The sequence below is a fragment of the Mustela nivalis genome (assembly GCF_964662115.1).
Source record: "Mustela nivalis genome assembly, chromosome: 1".
NCBI classification, from domain to species: Eukaryota; Metazoa; Chordata; class Mammalia; order Carnivora; family Mustelidae; genus Mustela; species Mustela nivalis.
The window spans coordinates 207109221-207131360 of record NC_139020.1 but is presented as its reverse complement, the minus strand read 5'-3'; the positions used below and the strand labels follow the sequence as shown (position 1 = coordinate 207131360).

The window sequence follows — 22140 nt, the reverse complement described above, 5'->3', positions numbered from 1 at the left end:
CTAGAGGAAGTCTGAGCGAGGTGCCCGCTAACTTGCCCTCCCTTGCCGCAGAGGCTGTCCCGGGTCAGAAGTGTCCCCTTTCTCTAGGCCACACAGGTTAGGTAGATGGTCAGGCTCAGGGGGCCAGGGTCAGAGGAAGGAGAGAAAGAAAGAGAGGAGAGGAGATGAACCAGACAGACGGACAGAGACAGAGAGAGACATGTATGTGCTGGGGAGGGCTGGGTAGGCAAAGAGAAGCAGAGAGACAGAAGGTGATAACAGAAAAGAGAAAATGCAGGGTTGGGGAAAAAAGGGAGAAAAGGATGAAAAAGGAGAGAGACACACAGAAAGAGGGAAGGAGGAATGGAGAGAAACAGAGAAGGAGAAAGAGCAGGAGAGGCAGTTAAAGGGAAGAAGAGAAAAAAGGGGTAAGAGAAAGAAGCAGAATGAAATAGGAACGAGGGATGGGATTCGGGACAGAAATGGAGACAGACAGCATGGAAATAATTTCCACAGGGGATAGAATCACTCAGGCTGAGGGCAGTAAAATATTTTGGCTCCTCAGAATTGAAATTTTCTCAGGACCTAGCACGGTGCCTACCAGATACCTTGTAGGAGTCGTTCAAATACCTGATGGAGGGAGGAACGAGCATATTTCATGACATCCTTAGATACACTTTAAAAATCTTTTTGGAAGCAACTGGTGCTATCTTGGTAGGAAACAAATTGTATCTTACTTGTATTTTCCATTTCTCCGAATTCTTTTTTTTTTATTTTAAAGATTTAATTATTTATTTGACAGAGAGAAATCACAAGTAGACGGAGAGTCAGGCAGAGAGAGAGACAGGGAAGCAGGCTCCCTGCTGAGCAGAGAGCCCGATGCGGGACTCGATCCCAGGACCCTGAGATCATGACCTGAGCCGAAGGCAGTGGCTTAACCCACTGAGCCACCCAGGCGCCCCCATTTCTCTGAATTCTAAGGAGGCTGATTTTTTTCCCCATTTTTTTTTTTTAGTTGTCAGCGTTCTGCAAAATTTTTGTTTACATCCCTCATCCATTTATCTACTGAGGTTCATATTTCTTGTTGATTTGCAATTGCTTTTTATATATGAATGCCAATAGTTCTTTGCTTATTTGTGGCAATCTTTCTCCTCTAATTCACCGTGCACTTATTTAATTTTTGAAACTTCAGAACACGTTAAAAACATAGTCAAATTTTGTGGTTTTTTAGTGTTTTCCATTGCTCTAATACTTAAGTACTCATTTAAAAAAGGGTAAGAGAGAAGGAGGGAGAGGAGGAAAGAAGGAGAAACAAAGGAGACAAGGTAGAAGGAGAGAAGACATAGAAAGAGGAAAAGAAAGTAGAAGAGAAAGGTGGGGGGTGGGAAGTCTGGTCAGAGTCAGAAATATATCAGCCTCTTGACCCTTATGGTACCTCTCCACCAGCTTGGAGACATCCAGAACCTTGGGGCTTTCTGGCTGTTCTGACATAAGCTGACTTCATTGTTTTCCCACAGAAGAATCCGAGAGTGGCCCACGTTAGTCCCTAAATTGGAAATGAGCCACCACTCTGGCCTCCTGACAAACCAAGTCTTTGTTATTTGGTTAGGGGGACATTCAAGAACCCCTAAAAATCTCCTGAGAAGGAAACTAGGGGGCAGAGGCACAAAGGAAGCCTCTGATTTCTCACTATGGGGGTGAGATGAGTCACAGTCCCTCCGAGACTTTCCTTTCTGGGAATGATCCATGGTGCTGGGCCCAGACAGGTCCCCAAGACAGTTCGTTTCTGGATTAGGAGCTTGTTGGGTCTTCTCAACCTGCTCCAAACATCTATAATTTGAGGAAAGCACTGCTTAAGTTTGCTATCAAGGCCCTAAGATCTAGTGGCTGCCCAGCCCTTGGGTGCCATCTTGAAACGGGTTCCCACAATTTGGGTGCCATCTTGGATGGAATGGCTGCTTGGCCCGTGGTGCCATCTTGGAGTTGCACAATGATGCATGACCTTTCTGGAGGCAGAGAGTCCTAGGACTGCCAGGAGAAGTAAAAGACACATGGAGGGGAGTCACAGGTCTACAACTACAGGGCCTTCAGGCACAGGGTGGGGGGGGTTGAATTCTCATGCACATTCATTTCCTGGTTTTCTTTTTAAGGGGCTCTCAGAGAGACAGCGGTTGGGGTGGAGCTTGTAGAGCAGAAGGAAGATGAGATGTCCCGGCGGGGCTATTCTACTGAAAGCAGCAGAGCAAGGATTCGGTGACGCGGCTGTGTGAGGAGGTAGAAGGTAGGGTCCCTTCTCCTTCTTCCTGCACAGTGGACGTCATGCAAAAGCCAGTTGAAGCTCTTCCTGGAGGCATGCGGATGTCTCCCACCCCTCAGAGCCCACTCTCCCCATCTCTACACCCTGAGAACATATTCCCTGATCCAGTGGGCTGCCCCAAACTAAGGGCAGGGGGCAAAGAGGCAAGTAGAAGCCTCAAGAGGAGACTTACGTGAAGGCAAAGGCCACCAGGGCCCCACTGACCACTATGAAGTCAAGAATGTTCCAGAGGTCACGAAAGTAGGCACCCTGGTGCAGGACGAGCCCCAGGTCGATCATCTACGGGCGAGAAGAGATGATGCTCAGATCCCACATCCCACCTTGGGGATCGAGACCCACCTTTCCAGCCTCTGGGGGAGGGGCACCAGGAGGCGACATGGTGAGGGATGGGACAGCAGCCCGAGGTCGTGGGGGAGCCCAAAGTATCTCCCCATCTCATGAGAGGCAGTTCTGACTTGCTGGTTCTTAGGCCCAAAACTTCGGGGTCCCCCTCAACTCCTCTTGGTCTTATTCCCCACGTGGAATCCATCAGCAAACCTTCCAAGAATCTGCCCACCTTGTCCACCATCACCCTGATCTGCCCCCCATCACCCTCTGCCTGGACTAGTATGATCGCCGCCTGCTCCTGGTTCTCCTGGCTCCCACCCTCCTGCCCCTGCCTCAAGTCTGTCCTCCCCAGCAAAACCAGAGGGTGCTGTGGGCATGGGTATGAGTTGAGTCCCTTCTCTGCTCAGAATCTTCCATGGCTCCCGCCTCACTTGGAGCAAAAGTCAAAGTCCTCCCCGTGGCCCACAAGGCCCTGCGGGTTCTGTCCTGTCACCCTGTTCTCATCTCCCTGCCCTGGTTTCCCATTTTTCTCACTCATTCCTTCCAGTCCTTGCTGCTGCTCCAACACACCAAGCATTTCTAATCCCCTGGGTAAGCCACCTGCCTCAGGGTGGCATTCTTGAGGTTGAAGATTCCCTTAGATCCCTGGCTCTCTCAGCACTCACCTTGATCACCATCTCAAAGGTAAAGACGCCTGTAAAAACGTAGTCAAAATATCGCAGCACCTGTAGGGGATAAAAGCAAGGGGGCAACAGATCACTAGCTTGCTCCAGCAGAGTCCCCATGAACCAAGTGACGGCCCACTGGGGTGTGTCGTCTCCAGAAAAGTCCCCAAGGAACACACTTTCCGAAGCAGAGAGGAAACATGGCTGCCACATACAGTTGGGCAGGGTGTGCACCGCACAAGGGCCCATCCCATCCAGTCTTAGTACAGATTTCTATGTTGTGTATGAAACTTTCCAGCAGATGGCAGCAACGTCCTAACAAAATCACTCAGGATGGTTGGTCTACCAGTGGGAAGGGTTTCTTTATTTGCCCAAAGCTGAAATATAAACTGAAGGTGGTCTTGGGGGAGTTCAGGGAGGACTGCATCCTTGTTGGGGATCAGTCTGACCTCTTAATGCCTTTGACCTTTTGGGCATCCTAGGTGAGAAACTGTAGGGTCTCTTAAACATGACCACCTAAGTCAGACCCCAGGGGGTCAAATTCACCACTGTGGTCTCCCTCCCAGCTCTGCAGCCACATCCTCACCATGGTGGGGTGGTTTGCCCTGCACCCCCTGCCGTACACAGATAGGGCCAGGCAGGGAGGTTTCTGCCTAGATGCGCAGCAGTCTGCAGCCTGTCCCCTCTCAGGCCCTGTCACCACACACCTCTGGTGTAACCTTAGTGTGAGGATGTGACTGGGTTAGTGCAAGGGTCTGGCAGGTGGCAAATACAGGGGCCTGACTCCCATCACACTCACGTTAGGAAGGAGCTGATATTTCCTGAGGCCCACCACCAGAGGACGTCTGTGAACACCCGAGTCAGTTTCAGGTCCTTCTCTGCTCTAGAATTCTCTGTGGCTCTGATCTCACTTGAGGTAAAAGTCATAATCCTCCTGCCACCGCCCCCCAACCAAAGCCGTGAGCACTCTGGGGGGTTCACCTCTATGCCCTCACCTCCTCTCACTCCCCTTTGCTCTCTCTGCTCCTGTCACCCTGTCTTCACCCCAGGGCCTTTGCACAGGAGGCTACCTCTGCCTGGAATGCTCCTCCCCACATCCCACTGGATGCCCTCTCTCTCTCCTCCTCTATGGCTTGGCTTACACATCACTTTCTCAGTGCCGCCTTCACCCACTGCCTGTTTCAAGTCCTACTTGCACTTTCCCTTACCAAGCCTACCACCCATCCTGGCAAACTATTTGTCATAATTTATTATAGTCATTAGTGATCTTATCGTCCATGTGCCCAACCCGATGTCAGCCCCATGAAGGCATGAACATTTGGCTGTCCCTGTAGCCCCTCTGGGTCAATATCCAGGTCCAAGCATAGAGCTGGCACTCAAGAAATATTTGCTGAATGAAGGCATGAGTACTGGAACTGTACTGGGTCCTGTAGGTGCTGGGCTCTGTGATCCACGTGGTCGCAACTCACATTCCCATTTTGTGTGGTGCTCAAAGGGCCAGTAGGGATCAGAGTGGTCAGGATGGCCAGCTTCCTGAGGTGGGGCGACAGGTGCAAAGGGCGGGGGGTATCTGGGTGCAGAGAAAGCATCCGGTTGCACTGGGTAGAGGGCTCAACAAGGTCCAGGACCTGGTGTTCTGTGATCTCTGGGGGACCGTTTATACCCTGTCAATCCTGGATGCTTAGCCCTCTGCCTGGCAGTACCGGCTGCTCATTTAGTAATGACTAAGCAAAGCAACGAGTGAAAAGCAGAGAGAGAAAATGGAAGGCAGGGAGCGGGGAAGGGCAGCCTGGGAAGTCAGGGGAATCTACTTCTGGAGAACGGAATGAATTAGATGGGGCAAGAGAAAATCAAGAGACCAACAAATTAGCTTTGACTATACAGAATATGGAGATCCTTTGACCTTTATGAATGGCAATTTCCTGTGGCTCAGTTTAATCCGACGATGTTCTCAGACCCATTTATCCCAGAGAAATGCAAATCAAAGTCACAGACAGATTCCCCTCCATAGCCACGGAGTCCGCCAAGCACACAAGTCTCCAGCACCAAGTTCTGACAGGCTTGTGGAGCAGCGGGAGCCCCCCACGCTGCCTGTGCGAGCGTCATCGTATCGTCCAGCAAACATCTGGCTGCAGCCGGCAAGCCTGACTGCACACAGCTTCTCTGATCTAGAAACTCCGCTTCTGGTTCTCTACCCTGAAGAAAGTCAAGCCCATGTACCCCCAGAGACGCACCCGGGGTGGGGTGGGGTGGGGTGTGTGGCCAGTATTTTCACCTGGAAATGATGCAAACAGACATCAGCAGAGGAATACGAAACAGCCATGAAAAAGAATGACCGTCACTCCTTGCCACAATGTGTTCCTCTCACAGGGGACACGATGTCGGGTGACAGAAGAGAGGCATGGAAGGATTCTATCTGTTGAGGGTCAGAGAGGAGCAAAACCAAAATCTAGTGCTTAAGAAAGCATGAGCCCATGGGAAAATGAGAGCAGTTAAGCTCATTCCAGAAGTGGGGGAGGGGGTGTTGTATCATGGTTACCTCCAGGCTTCGTTTCCCAAGGTCGGTGTGACGGACACTCAGGGCAGGGTTGTTCTCTGTGGTAGGGGCCGCCCAGGTGCACTGTCAGGGGGCCGAGCAACACCCCCGGCCTCCGCCCTCCAGACGCCAGTGGCTCCCTGCCACCCGCCCCAAGTCACGAAATGTGCCCACAGACGTTGTCCCCGCTTGTGAACCTCGACTCCAGAGAGAAGAGGTGCACCGGGGAGGCCGTGGTCACGGGTGGTTTGTTCTATTTCTTGCCCCTGGGAGGGGTTGTGGGGGCTTTAAATCCTTGAAGAGATGGATCATGCGTGTTTCCTGCACTCTTCTGAGGTCTGTTCTAGTTCAGCCAACAAAAGAACGGGGGGAGGGGGTCCCTGGGCATCAGCTGGCAGTGCGGGGCCACAGTGTCCTTGAAGGCGGTGGGGTTTGAGGAGAGAAGTTTCAGCTGTGAGATGCAGCCGGAAGGGACCAGGATCTGAAGCTTTGCAAATGCTCCACGGGGGCTGGTCCGAGCCTGGCTGGGTTCCCTCAGCCCGGGCACCGCAGCAGCACCCCTGCCAGCCAGTGACCGAGCCTTCTCCTATGTCCTATAGGCGGCAGGGGGTTTGCCGACCCCTCTCAGGATGCCCCGTCGTGGGGCTGGCTCCCTGCCGTCCCTGGGGGGAGAGCAGGCAGCAGGAGATAACAGGGTATAGCCCCAGCCCTGCCCTGGTACTAGTTTCTTCTGGGAGCCTTGTTCTAATTATTTCCTTGTAACTCCCCCATTGGGTCCCCAGGGGCCCTGCCAGGCCTGCAGAGGAAGGGAAAGTGCAAGGTAAGCTCCTGTCATGCAGCCTTGACTTCTGGGGCTTTCTAGTCTCGCCAGGCTCCTAACCTACTTAGTGAGGGCAGCAGGGCCCAGCTCCCAGCGGGAAATGTTCCTTTGGCTCTGAGTGGGGGCGGGGCAGCGATGGGGGGCAGGAAGGAGCTGGGGCAGGGGCTGCTGCTGCCAGTCCAGAATCTGCTACGTGCCCATCTGCCAATCTCTTGCTTCCCCGTCTCAGCCACAAGCACAAACTCATTCTTGCTTGGCAGGGCACAAGGGGAGCTGTGCACACAGTAGGTGCTCAATAAAGAGACAGTTGAAGGAAGCAGCGGGAGCCCTAGGGGAGGCACAGCTGGAATTGTGCTGTGTGATCTTGGTCGGGTCCCTTAGCCTCCCTGAACCTCAGTTTCCCCATCTGTCCCATGTGGGGATATTTGGGAGAGCTTACGTGCCAAGTGCCTGGGGTTGTGCCTGGAACACAGCAAGCACTCAATTAACAGGAACTGCTAGCAGACCCTGGACCCCTAAAGGGAGAGCTTTTTAGCCCTCCAAAAAGTTAAAAGTGTCAGCTGCGTTTCTGAGTCAAAATAGCCCTTTCTTTCAAAGCTCATGTCCAAACCCAGAAGTCTGTTTGGTGACACCTGGCTGTCCAGGCGACTGGCTGTGGAGGACCCCCTGCCTGAGTACCCCCATACCTGCCACGCACAGCGTGCGTCCCTCCATATCACTCAGCCTCACTCCCTCTACCAGGGATGCCAGCAATTTCTATCCCTACCCACTGTCAGCCAATTTCCCCTCTGCCACGTACACATAGCCTCTGTCCCCTCAAGTAACAGCCAGCCCCCAAGCACCTCCTCCAGGAATCAGAACTTCCCCTCCCAACCAGCAGCCACGGTGCACCCAGGGCTATGCCCAGGGGGTACCCCTGACATTCCTTCCACCATGGCAATCAGCTTTCAGGGATGCAGGACAAAGGAGCCCGGAACAGAGGAGCCCAGCCAGGAAGGGGTCTGCTGGGTGGGACTCACGTTGTTTCGCGGTGCGTTGGGCTGCACGGGGTCCTCAGCCGCCAGGGCGATGCTGCTCATGGCAATGACCATGAGGATGCACATCTCAAAGTAGCGCAGGTTCAGGATGTAATGGCACAGGCGGCGCAGGCTGTTGGGGACACGTGGGTGTGCAGAGGTCTACTCAGATCATGGGCTTACAGACCCTTTGCTTCTGTAATCTTCTTATTTCACCTACCACTCCCCAAGGTCCCGTGCCCAACAAAGTATCAAGATCCTCCACCTGGGGGCTTTCATGGAGGTCATGGAACCCCAAGAAGGTGGGGGGGCCCTCAGCCAGGGGAGATATTCATAGGCCCTGTTGATAAGTTGATAGTTTCCCCGATTCTGCAGGGGATGAAAAGGTTTTTCATGCATAAAATGTCCCATGGTCAAATAAAACAGGGAAATTCTGGGTTAAAGAGATTTCTTTTTTTTTTTTTAATTAATTGAGTGACCTTAGGCAAGTTACTTATCCCCTCTGTGCCTTAAAGCTCTCATCTGTGAAATGGCCATAATCATGGTGCCTACCTTAAAAGAATGTGAAGATCAAAAATGTTAATATATGCCTGGCACATAGTAGGGGCCTCCAGAAAGCTACTGAAATTATAGGTTGCAGACCTTATCAGAGCCTTTGATGTGGTAATGGGATAATACATAAGTACCTAACCTCTTAAGTGGAGCTAATAATATTTATAAATATGTCATAAAGTTGTGTGGATGGCAGCAAGGCTGTGTGTGTGGTTAAGAACACGGATGCTGGCATTGGTCTGTTTGGGCTCTCCCACTTGCTTGCGGTATGACCTTGGGCAGGTAACTTCATCTTCCTGGGCCTCAGTTTCTTCATCTGTTAAGTGGGCATAAGCACAGTACCAAACTCATAGCGTTATTATGATAATTTTATTATTTTTTTTGGTAAAGCACTCACAACAGTGCCTGGCACTAAATACCACATAAATGTTTTCCTAGTAAAATAGATAATTTCAACCACATAAAAAAGGAAGTATGTAGGATGAGACTCAAAGGTCTCAAGAGGCAGGTAATAGAAAGTAGTTACTGACCAGCTTCTTTGACATGATTTTTGTCAGGAAGCATTTTGACGGACCAGGGTTTCAAGAAATGTCCTTTGGAAAAATGCAATCCTCAAAGAAGCCACAGTGAGATGCACGTGATAAATTTCTCTCCTAAATAATCTATCTTCCTCAAGGATGCCCAAGACAAAGGGCTACGGAACTCAGAGACCATCTGCCTAGAATCCAAATCCTTGGGGAGGAGAGGTTAGGAGAAAGAGCTCAGGGACCAGGGCCGCCATGTATGATGACATAGGTTGTGCACTGCATAAGGCAAACATTTTTTAGGGGTGCCTCTCATATTACAGGTGGTGTAGATTTGAATATTTATGACAATAATTTCTAGATGATAGTTGGAAAGGGTCTTTCACCCTACATCAATACTTTATGAGAAATTTATGAGATTTTTATCTTTATGAGAAATTTCTTACAGGACTCAAGAAAAGGGCATCATTTTAAAATTTGCTCAAAAATCCCCTATGGCCTAATGGTGATCTTGGAGACCATTCTCCCCAGTACCCACTGGGTGGGCCTGCCGTCTGGCTTGACTTCCACCAACCCAGTGGAAGCCCCAGGCACCCTGCCCTGGCCACAGGCCATACTCACGGGTTGGTTGTAGAGAGGATAAACATGGAGCTGTAGGGAGGCATGGGTTTGGGGCCGTCTTCCCCGGGGTCGTCGTCTTCCTCCTCCTTCTTCTCTTCCTCCTTTTTTGGCAGTGGGTCTGGGTTGGCGTTTTTGTTCACTGTGGGGACAAGAACCAACACAGGGCTCCTTCCGTGATTTCCCATAAGCCTCTGGGGGTTCCCGTCCGCTCCCCAGAGCAGACAATAAGCAGCTGAGATTTGTAAAGTGTCCACAGTACGCCAGGGACCACATTAGTCCATTTAATACTCACATGACCCTGTGAGGTTGGTACTTTATACTCCCCATTTTACAGAGGATGAAACTAGCACAGAGAGGTGAAGTGACTTGCCTAAGGTCACACAGCTGGGATGTGGCAAAGCTGGGATTTGAACCTGGTCCCAGAGTGCCTGCTCTCAACCACTCAACAACCCTGAGGCTGGTGGACATTCATGGGATGGTAACACAAACCTACCCCCATCCCGTGGGATCATCACACCGTCCTTGGAGGCAGGGAGCATGAGCTCCAATAGACCCATTTCACAGATGGTAACCCTGATCCCACCACCATGAATACCTCTCTTTCAATGGCAAGGGCCACTACCCTCCTAAACATTGATCCTGCAGCCTTGCTTTGTGTCTCTGGGCAGGCTGAGTTTCTCTGAGCCTCAGTATCTTTATCTATAAAACGGTCACAATTACAAGACCCTCCTTGTAGGGCTGTGGTGAGCATTTATCAAGCAGATTCATGAAATTCTCCTGCATAGAGCTGGCACTACCAAGAGGGCTATTGTTACCATCTTTGGAAATAAGTAGCTCAGTGGGTCATCTCTAAATTCTCACTGCTTCTCTGACCCCAACTGTACATGGTTGGGGGACTTGGAGGGAGGTCACAAACTGCCAATCCCTCAAGGGCCTGGACCTGCACTAACACTTGAAGAGTACGATACTCTGTACGTGTAAAACACACTGCCTCCCAGCAGACAGTATCGCTGAACTTCTTGGAGGCCATGTGCCAGGTCACGGTGTATTATCTCATTTAGCCCTCCTGGCAGTCCCATGCGGGCAGGAACTGCATCTATACCCATTTGGAAAGGAAAAAACTGAGGCCACAGAAGTAGGTTCACTGTCAAGGGGCATTTGGCCAAGGCTGCCGGGACTGGGCCCTGCTCACCTCATTGGCCCCAGGGACATGAGGTGCCCCTCCCGGTGCCGGGGGTGGTGGGGGTCTCACCTTGGACGACGGTGTGGTTGAGAGGGGCCGGGCAGGCTGGGGGGATGTCCACTGTGGTGTGGTCGGGTTTCCTGGCAGTCTTTGCTGAGTTGGTCTGGGTGCTGCTGGGGTTGGTAACGATAAGGCTGTTCTCGGGGGTCTTGGGGGGGCCGGGGTCAGACGGGTCCCCAGGGTTGTTGGGCGTCCGGCGGCTGGCGGCATTCTGGGGGTTGGTGGCCATGGGCGGGGCTGGCGTGGGTCTGGGTTCGGTGCTGTTCCCGGTCCTGGCGGGGCTCTGGGGCAGACCGGGGCGGCCGAGGCTGTCGTGGGCGCCGGCCGACCCCGCGGTGGCCAGCTTGTTGTTCCTCATGTTGTCGATGTCCTCGGCCAGCGGTGGCTCTTGGCGGCCCAGGTCCTGCTGGATTGGCCGGGTGGTCGACAGGTTGGGGCCTGACACGGGGACCCCAGGGCCCTGGTTCTCTCTGCAGAAGGCAGGCCAATGAGAAAGGACCCGTAACTGAGTGAGAATAATAGGACGAATGCTCTAGACCCTGACTCAGCTTCCACCCTTCAGGGTATACACCTGGACCCAGAGGCCTGGAGCTCCCCAGGCCCTGACACGAGAGAGGCCTGGCTGACTCCTGCTTGGAGATCATGACCCCATGGAAGAGTAACGTCCCGGCCCCCCAGAATTCAGTGTGGTGCTTCTCTTGCTGTTTCCTCGGGGATGAGGCTACTCCTGTGGGGAGAGACCCGAGGGTAAAAGAACTTTCTGCCAGAGCCTGCCTTCTTCCAAACCAAAGCCCCCTGCCTCCGCCTATAGGTCCGCCCCCGGAGGTCCTGGGTGGGACTGGGGCCCATAGTGTTTTCAGGGGTGGTTAAAACTGATAGGGGGACACCATCTTTTTAGGGATAAAACTGTCTCATGGCTTTACATGCCTGATGTATTTATGTCCCCTCCCAATATCCTAGCTCGGGAGAGCACACTATATACCCAAATAAGCATCATAAACACGAATAAACCTAATAACAGCAAACACTTCAGTAACAAAGCTCTCAGCGGCTGCTCTAAGCACTCGGCTTATAATAACCCCGTCATCCTCAGCTAGATAATGAGCCCCATTTTCCAGATGAGGACAATGAAGCTCAGAGAGGTTTAGTCTCTTGCCTAAGGCCACACAGCTGGTAAGTGAACGTGATAATTTTTCATGGGGATACAAGTGTGATGGCCAAAGCATTGCAGGCAGAGGGAACAGCCAGTGCAAAGGTCCTGAAACGGGGACAAGCTCATGGAGTTTCAGGACGCTGGTATGGCTGCAGCTGGAGAGTGGGGGAGACAAGGCGGGTAGGAATTTGGTGCCTCAACTACTCAAATAATTAACACCGTGCAGACGGACAGAAGAGTCTTGAGTGTTCGGTGCAGCTGGGGAGAAGAGAAACATGTTAAGGGTCTTGGCTGGGCTTTTTCTACCCCATTGCCATTTGGGACATCAGCTCTGGGAGGCAAGTGGTTTATTTCTGTCTTTCTGTTCACAGCTGTGATTCCAGTGCCCAGAATGGGGCCTGGCACACGGCAAATGCTTGGTCACTTTTTGTCAAGTAATAAGTAGATGCCCCCACTTTTCAGATGAGGACACTGAAGCCCTGAACTCCCACGGTCCCAGCCCTCCCGTCAGGCCCCGCCTCCTCCCATCTGGAGACTCACCCCTAGCTTGCTGGGCACCCCCAGGAGCTGTGGCCCCGGTGAGGGTGGTGGGGGTCTGGGTCCTGACTGGTGCCCGCTGGCTGCATGTCCATCCTCAGCTGGCTTCAGCTCTGCCTGCCTGTGCCAGGAAGACCTGGCTCCCAGTCAGCTCCCTGAGGGTTTGGACCCCAATATGCTCTGTTTGCTTTTAGACCACCCTTTAGACCCTGGGTCCTCCGATGAGGGGTCTTGTCCTTCCCTAGTTCCTGGGCGCTGGTCCCAGCAAAGCCTGTGCCCTGGGAACCCCCGGACATGTATTGTTTATAATCTCAACGATGTCTCTCCCTGGAGGGCTTTGCAATCTGAAACTTATCTCTCCGGCTCTTCTTAAAGGCAACCCCAATTCTGCTTCCTGTATCCTCCGCTTCAGCTCATAATAGCTCACACGCACTGAGCACCTGCTGTGGGCCAGACATAACATGCCTCTCAGACATAAACAGATCTTCTAATCCTTAGAATCACTGGGGAAAGTGGGCAGTGCTATTAGTCCCATTATGCAGGTGAGGAAAACTGAGTCCTGGAGAGGCCAAGGCATAGTAGAAAACGATGTCCTCAGGCTGCACACGTTCACTGACCAGCTGGGAGGTCAGGTAGGATGGTAGGCACGAAAACCCACGCCCAGTTTGGAACTCTAAATCCACCTAACACTTCCTCGTCTTAATTTTGCATTTTAACTTGCCAAAGTCCACGGTGTTTTTGGGAAGCGGAAGAGAGACGAGGGATTTTATTTTCAGACTTGCGTCTCTGAGCTTGCACGGGGAGAAGGGCAGGCCCAGCCGGTTTTCTCACTTCTCAGTCATGTGAGTGAGACAGACTGGCCTGGCTTTGAGTCTCAGCAAAGCCCCTCACCAGCTGTGGGACCCTCTGTAGTTCGATTAACCTCTCCGAGCCCCAAGTCCCTTGTCTTTATATTGGGGATAAAGTAGCAGAGCCTTCCCTATGACCGGGCGGCTAAAGTGGGGATCCTGGAGCTGAGTGGCTGCAAAACCATCGGCAAGTTACTCAACCTTGTTCTTCATCCAACACACGTGCGTGGTAACCTCCTTGGGTCTCTATGAGGCAACTCCTGGGCCCGGAACCTGTTGGGATCTGCCCTGCCTCGCTTAGAACCTGCTTGTGACTAGTGATCCTTTATCCTTCTCAGCATCTCCCTTTTGGAATAGGGCTGTCTACCTTGTGCTCATCCTACCCCTGTATTCTGCCGGCAGAGAATTTGTCTTCTAGTTCATGTCCACAGATGGGAGGAGATTTGGCCTCTAAGTGGCTCAGCCCCAGAGTCTCAGCCATACCCAAGTTAGATGATGGGCTGTAGGACTTCTGAGCTGATACTGTGAGAGGCCAAGACTTCTGGGGATGTTGGCATGGGGCGGGGGTCAGAGGGCAGACTGTAATGGGCGGAATGTTGGCCTCTCAAAAGATACGCCCACCTGGAAACCGTGAATGTGGCGTTATTTGGAGAAAGGGCCTTTGTAGACATAACTGAGTTAAAGATCGTGGGATAAGGGGCACCTGGGTAGCTCAGGTCATGATCCCAGGGTCCTGGGATCGAGCTCCGAGTTGGGCTCCCTGCTCAGCGGGACATCTGTTTCTCCCTCTCCCTTTGCCCCTCCCCCACTTGTGCTCTCTCTCTCTCCTTCTGTCTCTCAAATAAATAAAAATCCTTTTACAAAAGGGATCATGAGATGAGGTTATCCTGGATCAGGCTGGCCCCTGAATGCCATGACCAGTCCTTGGAAGGTCTGGAGAGGGGGAGAGAGAGGTCTTGGATGGTCTTGGAAGAGAAGGAGAGAGGACACAGGGGCCAAGGGGTGGGTCGTGCGGTATGAAGCTGGAGGTCAGATGTGCAGGGATGCATCTGTTGTTCAAGAAGGACCCAGCCTCCAGGACGCCAGCAGCCCTGGGAACCTCGTATGGTGCCCGGAGAGTGACTGTGCGTCAGCTGTAATGGCACGGAGTAAATCAAGTCTCCACCCGTATTTCCCCAATGTCTCATGCAGCCCACAAATAGGTTCCTATTTCGAACCCACTCCTGGTCCTTTTTGAGAAGTTGTTCATGAGAGGAAAATCTGGTTGGGAGTATTTTCTCATTGCTCTTATCAATTTTGCAGGGCGGTGGGGAGAGATAGCCATCCCTAGCACAAAGCAGGTTCGGGTAAATTACCACTTCCGAGAGAACCTAGATCCTTCGGCCAGCACTAAAGAACACACAGCTGAGACCTGGTGCATCCACGGGGATGGCAGCCTCGTGCCCAGGACCAGGAGCCCTTGGCTCCCTCGGCCGGCTTGGTCTACTGAGAAACTGGAGCCAGCTCAACCGCAGTGGCCGCACCTTAGTCTCCAGGAGGCTTCACTGCCAAGCGTCTCCAAGGAGAACTCAAAAGGGGCAGAAAACTTTGAAGTCAGGCCCCTTCCCCCTTCCCTCTTGGGGATGTGCATCAGCTGCCCAGAATAGGCAGCCGGTTGCATAACCCTGTCCCGCCCTGCATCTCTCTGCCAGCTAATCACTTCAGCGTCCTTCTGCCAAGGGCCATGGACACCTTTTCCCGGGCGTGCAAAGGCCCCCGATGCAGAGGAGGATGGTGCCTCCTCCTCTGCTTCCTGGTGCCACTATGTCCTAAGGACCTTTGTGTATTAGCTCATTTAATCCCCATATCCACCACCACTGGACATGGGATTAGGATCAGACCCATTTTACAGAGGAGGAAACTGAGGCCAGGAGAGGCAAAGGCCAGATGTCACCCAGCTCGGAAAGGGTTGCGCTGGACTGGACTCTGGTCCTACAGATTCTAAGGCAGGATAGATTCTGTGAGGCTCAGGGGTCCAGGATCTCCTTTTGCTCTTTCTGGGGAGTGGGTTTCACGGTGACGGCAGCAGGGGGAAGGAGGGCGCAGAGAGCCCAGATGCTAACTCCAGGGTGGTGCAGGTCTTGGCAAGAGATGCCTCTGCTCAGCCCCGTCCAGCAGGAGGCACTGCCTGGCTACTGGGGAGCGGCAGCCACTCTGCGACCCGCAGCGTTTTCCTGGGAGTGGGGGACATCTCCACCTTCGCTCTGATGGCCTTGGGGTGCCACCGGGCTCAGCCACCTGGGGTGGGGGATCTGGGGTCAGTGGCTACAGAACGATGTAGAATGAATGACAGAACGTGCTTACGTCCACGTTTCACTGGGGTGAGCTTATGAGAGCTACGGGAGGCCATTTAAAGCTGGGGAGGAGAGGGTGTAATCCAGGAAGAGGCAGAGGGAATCGAAAGGGAACCCTTATATGTGTATTATCCATGTTCTGGTGAATGAAATACACAGCGTGGATCTGGGAAAAGGCCGAAGAAATGATAAAAAGGAAAAAGGCAGGTGGCAGACCCCTTAGGCAGGGCCACCGGCTTGTCACCATGGAGAACTGAATGTCTTTTTAGTATATTACATTCGTGATTAAAGTTTTCTCTTGGCCAGGATTTTTTTTTTTTTTTTAAAGCAGATGAATGCCTTGTCTTGCATTTTTTCTCTCTAAAAGTGTTTGAATCTTCATGAAGCTCTATTTCCAACGAGCATTAGACTCTTTTCATAAGCCAGGAGAATAATGTCTTCCTGGCCAGGGCTTCGAGTGCGTCCATTAACATGGTAATAGGAGCGGCCCCCTGGTGCAGGTCTGGGGTGGGAGTGGGGAGATAGTTTCTTCCTCCAAAGGGGAGGGGGAGCAGGGGCCATCTGTGGGATTTGGGAACACTGCATTCTTATCACACCACTGCTATCTGCGAGCTGCCCTTGGGAAAATCTCTTCTTCTTTCTGGGCCTCAGTTTCCCCATCTGTGAAAGGAAGGGGCTGGAGTGATCACTCTACAGGCTATGGATATGAAGTTGTTTTTTATGTCTGTTGATGAGAAAAAAGAATTTTTTTTTTTTGGGGGGGAGAGGAAGGGAGAGAGGTGGGGCAGGGGCAGAGGGACAGGGAAAGAGAGGATCCAGAGTAGTCTCCGTGCTGAGCACGGATCCCAACGTGGGGCTGGATCTCACGACCCCAGGATCATGACATGTCCCCAAACCAAGAGTCGGACAATTAACTGACTGAGCCACCCAGGTGCCTCTATGAGAAAATCTTAACAGTATAAATGATAATAGTAAGAGTAATAGCTAATACTTCCAAAATGCTTGCTGTTACCACCTCTACACATAGTTAAGATATATTGAGTACATAGTAATAATCTTTACCGTGATAATAGCTAACGTTCACTGAGCACTTATTATACACCAGGCATGATTCAAAGCCTTTTACATATATTAACTCCACTGAACCTTCCACTTACGCTCGGCAGTAGGACCGCTCTCATACCCACTTTACAGATGAGCCAACAGAGGTGCAGAGATGGGAAAGGACATGCTACAAGTCACAGAGCTGGGAGGTGACAGGCAGGAGTGTGACCTCTGGCTCCAGAGTTCTTGCTCTTCACCACCAGGCTGTGCTGACATTCCATCCCTGTCACTCAGCCTCCTTCGATCACAGGAGTCATATAGCAACAAGTAATAGTAATACCAGCAGGAGGGAGAAGAACAGCATCGGTGAATCACTGAGTCATGTTCTAAACACTGTGTTCCACCTAAAAATCCTTTCTGTGGCCTCTCCTTGCCCTGGGAGGATTCAAGGTCCTGCTGATCCATCACTGTTCTTTCCATTTTTTTTTTTTGTCTGCCACTCTCTCCTCACCTTCCAAACTGCAAACCGGCTTCCTTCTGGTTCACCTCAGGGCCTTTGCACATGCTGTTCTCAGCCCAGAACAGTCTGTTCCCTTTTCAGATGGCTCCTGTTGGGAGCCTGGTCTGGGTAGAGGGGGAGGGGGAGAGAATCTCGAGCAGACCCCCCACCGAGCACAGAGCCTGCCGTGGAGCTTGATCTCACAACCCAGGGATCATGACCTGAGCCCAAAGCAAGAGCTGGACACTCACCTGGCTGAGCCACCCAGACACTTCTTGTATGTTTTAAATACACTCCCTATTTTCCTGGAATGCAACTACTGGACACATTGAAGGAAGACTAGACTATTTCACAGGGAACTTCACCAAGAGGTATTCTCCAGTTTGGAAGATCTCCATATTGGTGGCAACCCCCTCATGTCACCTGAGTTGCCCACACCACCCAGAGCCAGCTAGCGTCGGCACCTGTCACGCTCATTCGTGGTGCCTCTGCACACAGGGCCCTGTGTCACTTTACTCTGTCCTCCAGACCCTCCTTACTCAAAGTGGGGTCCCTGGACCAGCATCAGTCTCACCTGAGAGCTCCTTAGAAATGCAAAATCTCAGCTGCACCTGAGACCCACTGATTTAGAAACTGTATTTTAATAGGATCCCTAGGGATTCATGTACACATTCAGTTTTGGTAAGTGCTGGCCCAGTGCCCATGTCATATAACAGAGCCACTTAAACACATCATTAAAAAGCCAATATGATCCCCTCGTGGTGATATAAATGAAGACAAACAGGATGTCAGTGAAAATAAGAACAACTTCTGTTTCAACATGGTTGGGCTCCTGTATGTAGCGTTACTACAGGACAGTTACAAAATATTAAGAAAACAAAGACACTTTTGCTACTGGGTAGGGTGCTGGCCTGCAAGGGGCCTCAGAAAGCCTCCGCCTTGCTCTCATTTCAATTCTGAGGGCCCGGAGGGGCTTTTCAGATCCCTCAGGAATAGCATCAGGTAAAAAGATGGTTGACTCATTAACAGCTAAAAATGGTCTACTTTTACCCAGCACTTACGTGTCAGCTGTTCTTCTTCGGGCCTTTTGCATGAATTATCTCTTTGAATTCCAGCCATGACCCAATTTGATCCCACCATCTCCATTTTACAGATTGAGAAAACTGAGGCCCAGAGATCTTTAGTCACTTGCCCGCGATCACACAGCAAGTACATGGAAGAGCTGAAGAATTTGGGGGGTAGGGGGTTTGGCAGGATTTCTCATAGATTATCCCTGAGATGCACAAGGGGGAAATGGTGAGCCTGCAGAGGCTGGCGGCCAGAAGGCCTAGTTTCAGGCCCCTTAGTGGCGGTAGAACCCTGGGCCCGCAGCCCAAAGGCCTCTAGGTTCCGCATCTGTGACAATGGGGTGGGCGGAGGAAGACTGAGATGCTCCGCAGGGGCCAGCATCATTACCACTACTGTCACCCACCAGCCAGCCTCGAGGTCATCCCCACTTACTTCCTCCTCCGGTGCCTGCGCTCCCGGTCCTCCCTCCGCGCGTCCGCCTCGTAGGCGGCCGGAGGGCCGTGCCGGTGCCGCCGCCTCCGCTCACCGCCGTCCGGCCCCTCGCCATCGCCCTCGCCGCCCCGGACCGGCCGGCTGCCCTCGCGGTGCCGGGACCTCCGCTCGGCCTTGTCCTCCGCGCCCTCCTCGCCTGGCCTGCGGTGGGTGCGGTGGCGTCGCGGCTCCCCGTCGGCGCCCGTGCGGGGCGAGCTGCTCCGGCTCTCCCGGCTGCCGCCCGGACGGTGCACGTGCCTGCGGTGGGGGTCCCCGACCTTGGCCCGCTCGGCCTCGCCCTCCCAGAAGCCCGGCTGCTCCAGGCTGCCCTCCCGGGCGTGGTGGTCCGACTCGCGGCCGTAAGGCCCCTCCCGGCTCAGCTCGGCCTCCTGGCTGCCGGCCCAGGCCCTGCGGGGGTCCAGGCCCACCGAGCCGCTGGGGTCCCGGGCCCGGTCGTGGTAGCGGGCCTGTTTCCTGAGGAAGTCCTCGGCTCGCTGCTGGCCGAGGCGCTGGTCCACCGTGGGCTCGGCGGCCCGGCTCTTGTTGGTGTTGTTGTTACGGTTCTCCTGGGGATCGACCACCAGCGGCCGGTCCAGGTGCGTCTTCATGTCCGGCCGCAGGTGCCGGGCGTAGGAGGCCTTCCAGCGCTCATCAGGGTCCATCTCGTTGTACAGGGCCTCCCGGCTGGCCAGCAGGTTCTGCTTCCGCATCTCACTGGTCCGCTGCTCCCACACCGACTTGGTGGGCTTCTGGTTCTTCTGTTGCTCCTTCCTGCAAGGGGAGGGCGCGGGGCTTAGAGCACGGCTGGCACTGTGGCCTCCTCTGGCTGCTCCCACTAACGGGAGTCTCAGCCCAGGGGGCGTCTCAGCCCACGTGGTCTTGGCCCGAGGCACTTCGAAGCTCAGAAGGGTATCTTGGCCTGGCTTGGTTATCTCCGCCCAACCAGCCTGTGCAGAAAACTCAACTTGGTTGGACATCCTGGCCTAGCAAGTGCCTTAGCCCAGGTGGGTGTCTCCATTCAGCAAGGGGTCTTGGTCTGACTGCATATTTTGTCTAATGGGGGCTCTCAGCCCAGATGGGCGACCCTGTTGTCCCCTCTACTCTTTTCAAATTGTAGCACATGACCCCCTGGGGATGTAGCCTTGACATTAAAAATATTTTAACTTCTGAGACAGCCAATCAAAAGGACATTGGCCTGGAGCAGATTCTGGAATTGTCCACGGGGTCTGCAGGAGCCTTCGGTTCTGGGTTATGGGAGGTCTGGGTGGTCCCAGGGAGAGCTGGGTTGGGTACTTGGAAGTCTGGGGGACAGCACCTCTTTACCTGCAGCTGCCGATTTACCCACAGGGCCCCTGCTGGACTGCTGGCCAGGCCAGAGCGCAGCCTGGAGATTACAGACTCTTCTAGGGTTTCTGTGTGCACTGATAGTTTTATACAGACCATCCACAGACCATCCTCCAAAACTCACTGGTCTGATTATTTGCTTTCCTAGGCTCCCCTTTCAGAGCCACTTCCTTCCGCTTTGGCCAAGAAAGCCCCCTTCCCACCGTCACGTGATGCGCCACCCCACAGTGTGTAAAGTCCCTGGGACATCCGACATAGGCACCGTTCAGAGTATTGGGGTCAACAAATCTCCCTTTTATCGAGACACCTCAACTCCCACCGCCTCACCACCTCTGCTTCACCAGCAGACTCTGTCCTCTCTGCCTTCATGATCTGTCTGGAATTCGGCTACATCCGTCACCCTAATCTGGTCCCACTATCTGTTTTGCAGGGACCAATGTAGTCTTCAACCTGGTCCCCTGACTTCCACCTTGTTCCCCACAGTCTGTTTCCCTGAGAACTGCCAGAGGGCGTCTGTGAGCTCCCAAGTTAGGTCCTGGCCTTCCTGTGCTCAAGAACGGTCTATAGTTTCCCCCTGACTCAGTGCAAACGTCTGAGTCCTGCCCATTACCCACAAGGCCCTGCACGATGTTTGCCACCTGTCTTCACTTCCTCCCACTCCCTTCCCTCCCTCCCTCCCTCTATTTCAGTCACCATGGCCCCCTTCATGTTCCCTAAACACAACAGGCACTCTTCCTGCCTCAGGGCCTTTGTATATGCTGTTCCTGCTGCCTGGTATGCTCTTCCCTCACCTCCTTCCACCTTCTCAGGGAGGCCTGCCCTGACAACTTTATTTAAAAGTCCACCTCTCTTGAGCTCTAGCAGGCCCTCCACCCCTTAACCTCTTGTTAATGCTGTCTCCCCAACAGCTAGAACAGGGCTTGGCACAAAGGAAGTGCTTATTAACTATTCATCAAGTACAAGGGTATGGAAGAGCAGAAGTCCCTCATTCTAAAGCTCAACCCTGTTGGGGACTGCTCCCTGCCCCCACATCATGGATGGGGAGGGGGTATGGGCTGAGGAGCCTAGAGAGTGTTCTGGACTTGGGGGCACTTACACAGCTATGGACATGTTGGCTGCCGACAGGGGACTCACTTCCGCCACCTCCTTGGCTTTCTGTAGAGCAAGTTTCTGGTTGGCTGCTTCTTCTTCTTCTTGCTCATCCTAAAAGACACACGGAGTCCCCCTTCACAAAACAGGAACTAGGCCTTGGGGCCTCCCCTCAGACCCTACGGCTAATGAGCGGCAACACATGGAATATTTAGAAGCAGATGTGGCCTGGGGGTTGACCCACCAGAGCTGAGGCCCACAGAAAGGAATAGAGCCCAATGTTGGTCAAGGGCACGGCCACCCCCTTGATGTGCAGCCTTGACCTCCAGCTCGTTAGTAACCCTATTTTGGCACACAGCCAGGAGAAAACAAAAGGAAAAAAGACCTTTCCTTCCCCACAACGGGGATTTCTCTGCGCCTTGTCTCAATGAGCCAGAAATTAAGGCAGAGATTTTCCTCTCGTTTTACCTTCTGGGTTGTGCTCTCTGAACCAAGATTTTTTAAAAACACTGACTAGCCCCCCACGTGCAGAAAATCCCCCCCTGGAGTCCCATGGCCCATCCCATGCACCGCCGACAGCCTCCAGAAGGGGAATCAGGAGAGGAGCTTATGTTCTCAGCCGGTTAGGTTCAGAGAGGAGGAGGATGGGGGAAGAGGTTTTAAAAATACATACAGAAAAAGATGTTTTGGGGCTTTAAATCCTTCTTCAGCCTTCATGCAGGGCCTCATTCGTAAAACAGAAAAGCCAACAAAGAAAAAGCAAAGAAAAAGCAACGAGAAAGAAATGGCCAGAGATGAACCCACCCGTAAGAAGAGTCATGCTGACGGCAGGACGCCTCTCCCCCTGTGCGGGGATCTCTGGGGCAAGCAGCAACCTTACCACCTGGGAAGTGGTCAGATCAGGACACTCTGCCAGTGACAACATGGAGGTGGGACCCGGCCGGCCACCCCTTCTCATAAGGCCTCCCTTCCTCCTTGACACCTCACTCAGCATTTCTCAGAGCCCAGTCCCTGGACCACCCGCCTTAGTGGCACTGCAAATGCAGACTCCCAGGCCCCCGGGAGAGCCCGGACTGGGCCTTGGAATCTGCATCTTCAACAAGCACGCGGGTTGGTATCAAGCATGGGTCAAGTTTAAGCAGCCGTGAATGTGG

At 53.0% G+C, this 22140-nt stretch overlaps 1 protein-coding gene across 10 annotated transcripts in view; it reads right to left on the bottom strand.

Annotated features, from left to right (window-relative positions):
• Positions 1-22140, bottom strand: part of CACNA1A (calcium voltage-gated channel subunit alpha1 A) — a 285358-nt gene that overhangs the window by 54520 nt on the left and 208698 nt on the right. For all 10 annotated transcript variants that reach the window (XM_082729516.1, XM_082729517.1, XM_082729519.1 and 7 more), the window contains 7 exons: positions 20994-21100; positions 18515-19324; positions 10610-11070; positions 9358-9496; positions 7664-7793; positions 3289-3348; positions 2469-2575 (listed from right to left, as the gene is read on the bottom strand). In XM_082729516.1, coding sequence (XP_082585642.1) covers positions 2469-2575; positions 3289-3348; positions 7664-7793; positions 9358-9496; positions 10610-11070; positions 18515-19324; positions 20994-21100 — 1814 coding nt within the window. The remainder of the gene's footprint in view (positions 1-2468; positions 2576-3288; positions 3349-7663; positions 7794-9357; positions 9497-10609; positions 11071-18514; positions 19325-20993; positions 21101-22140) is intronic.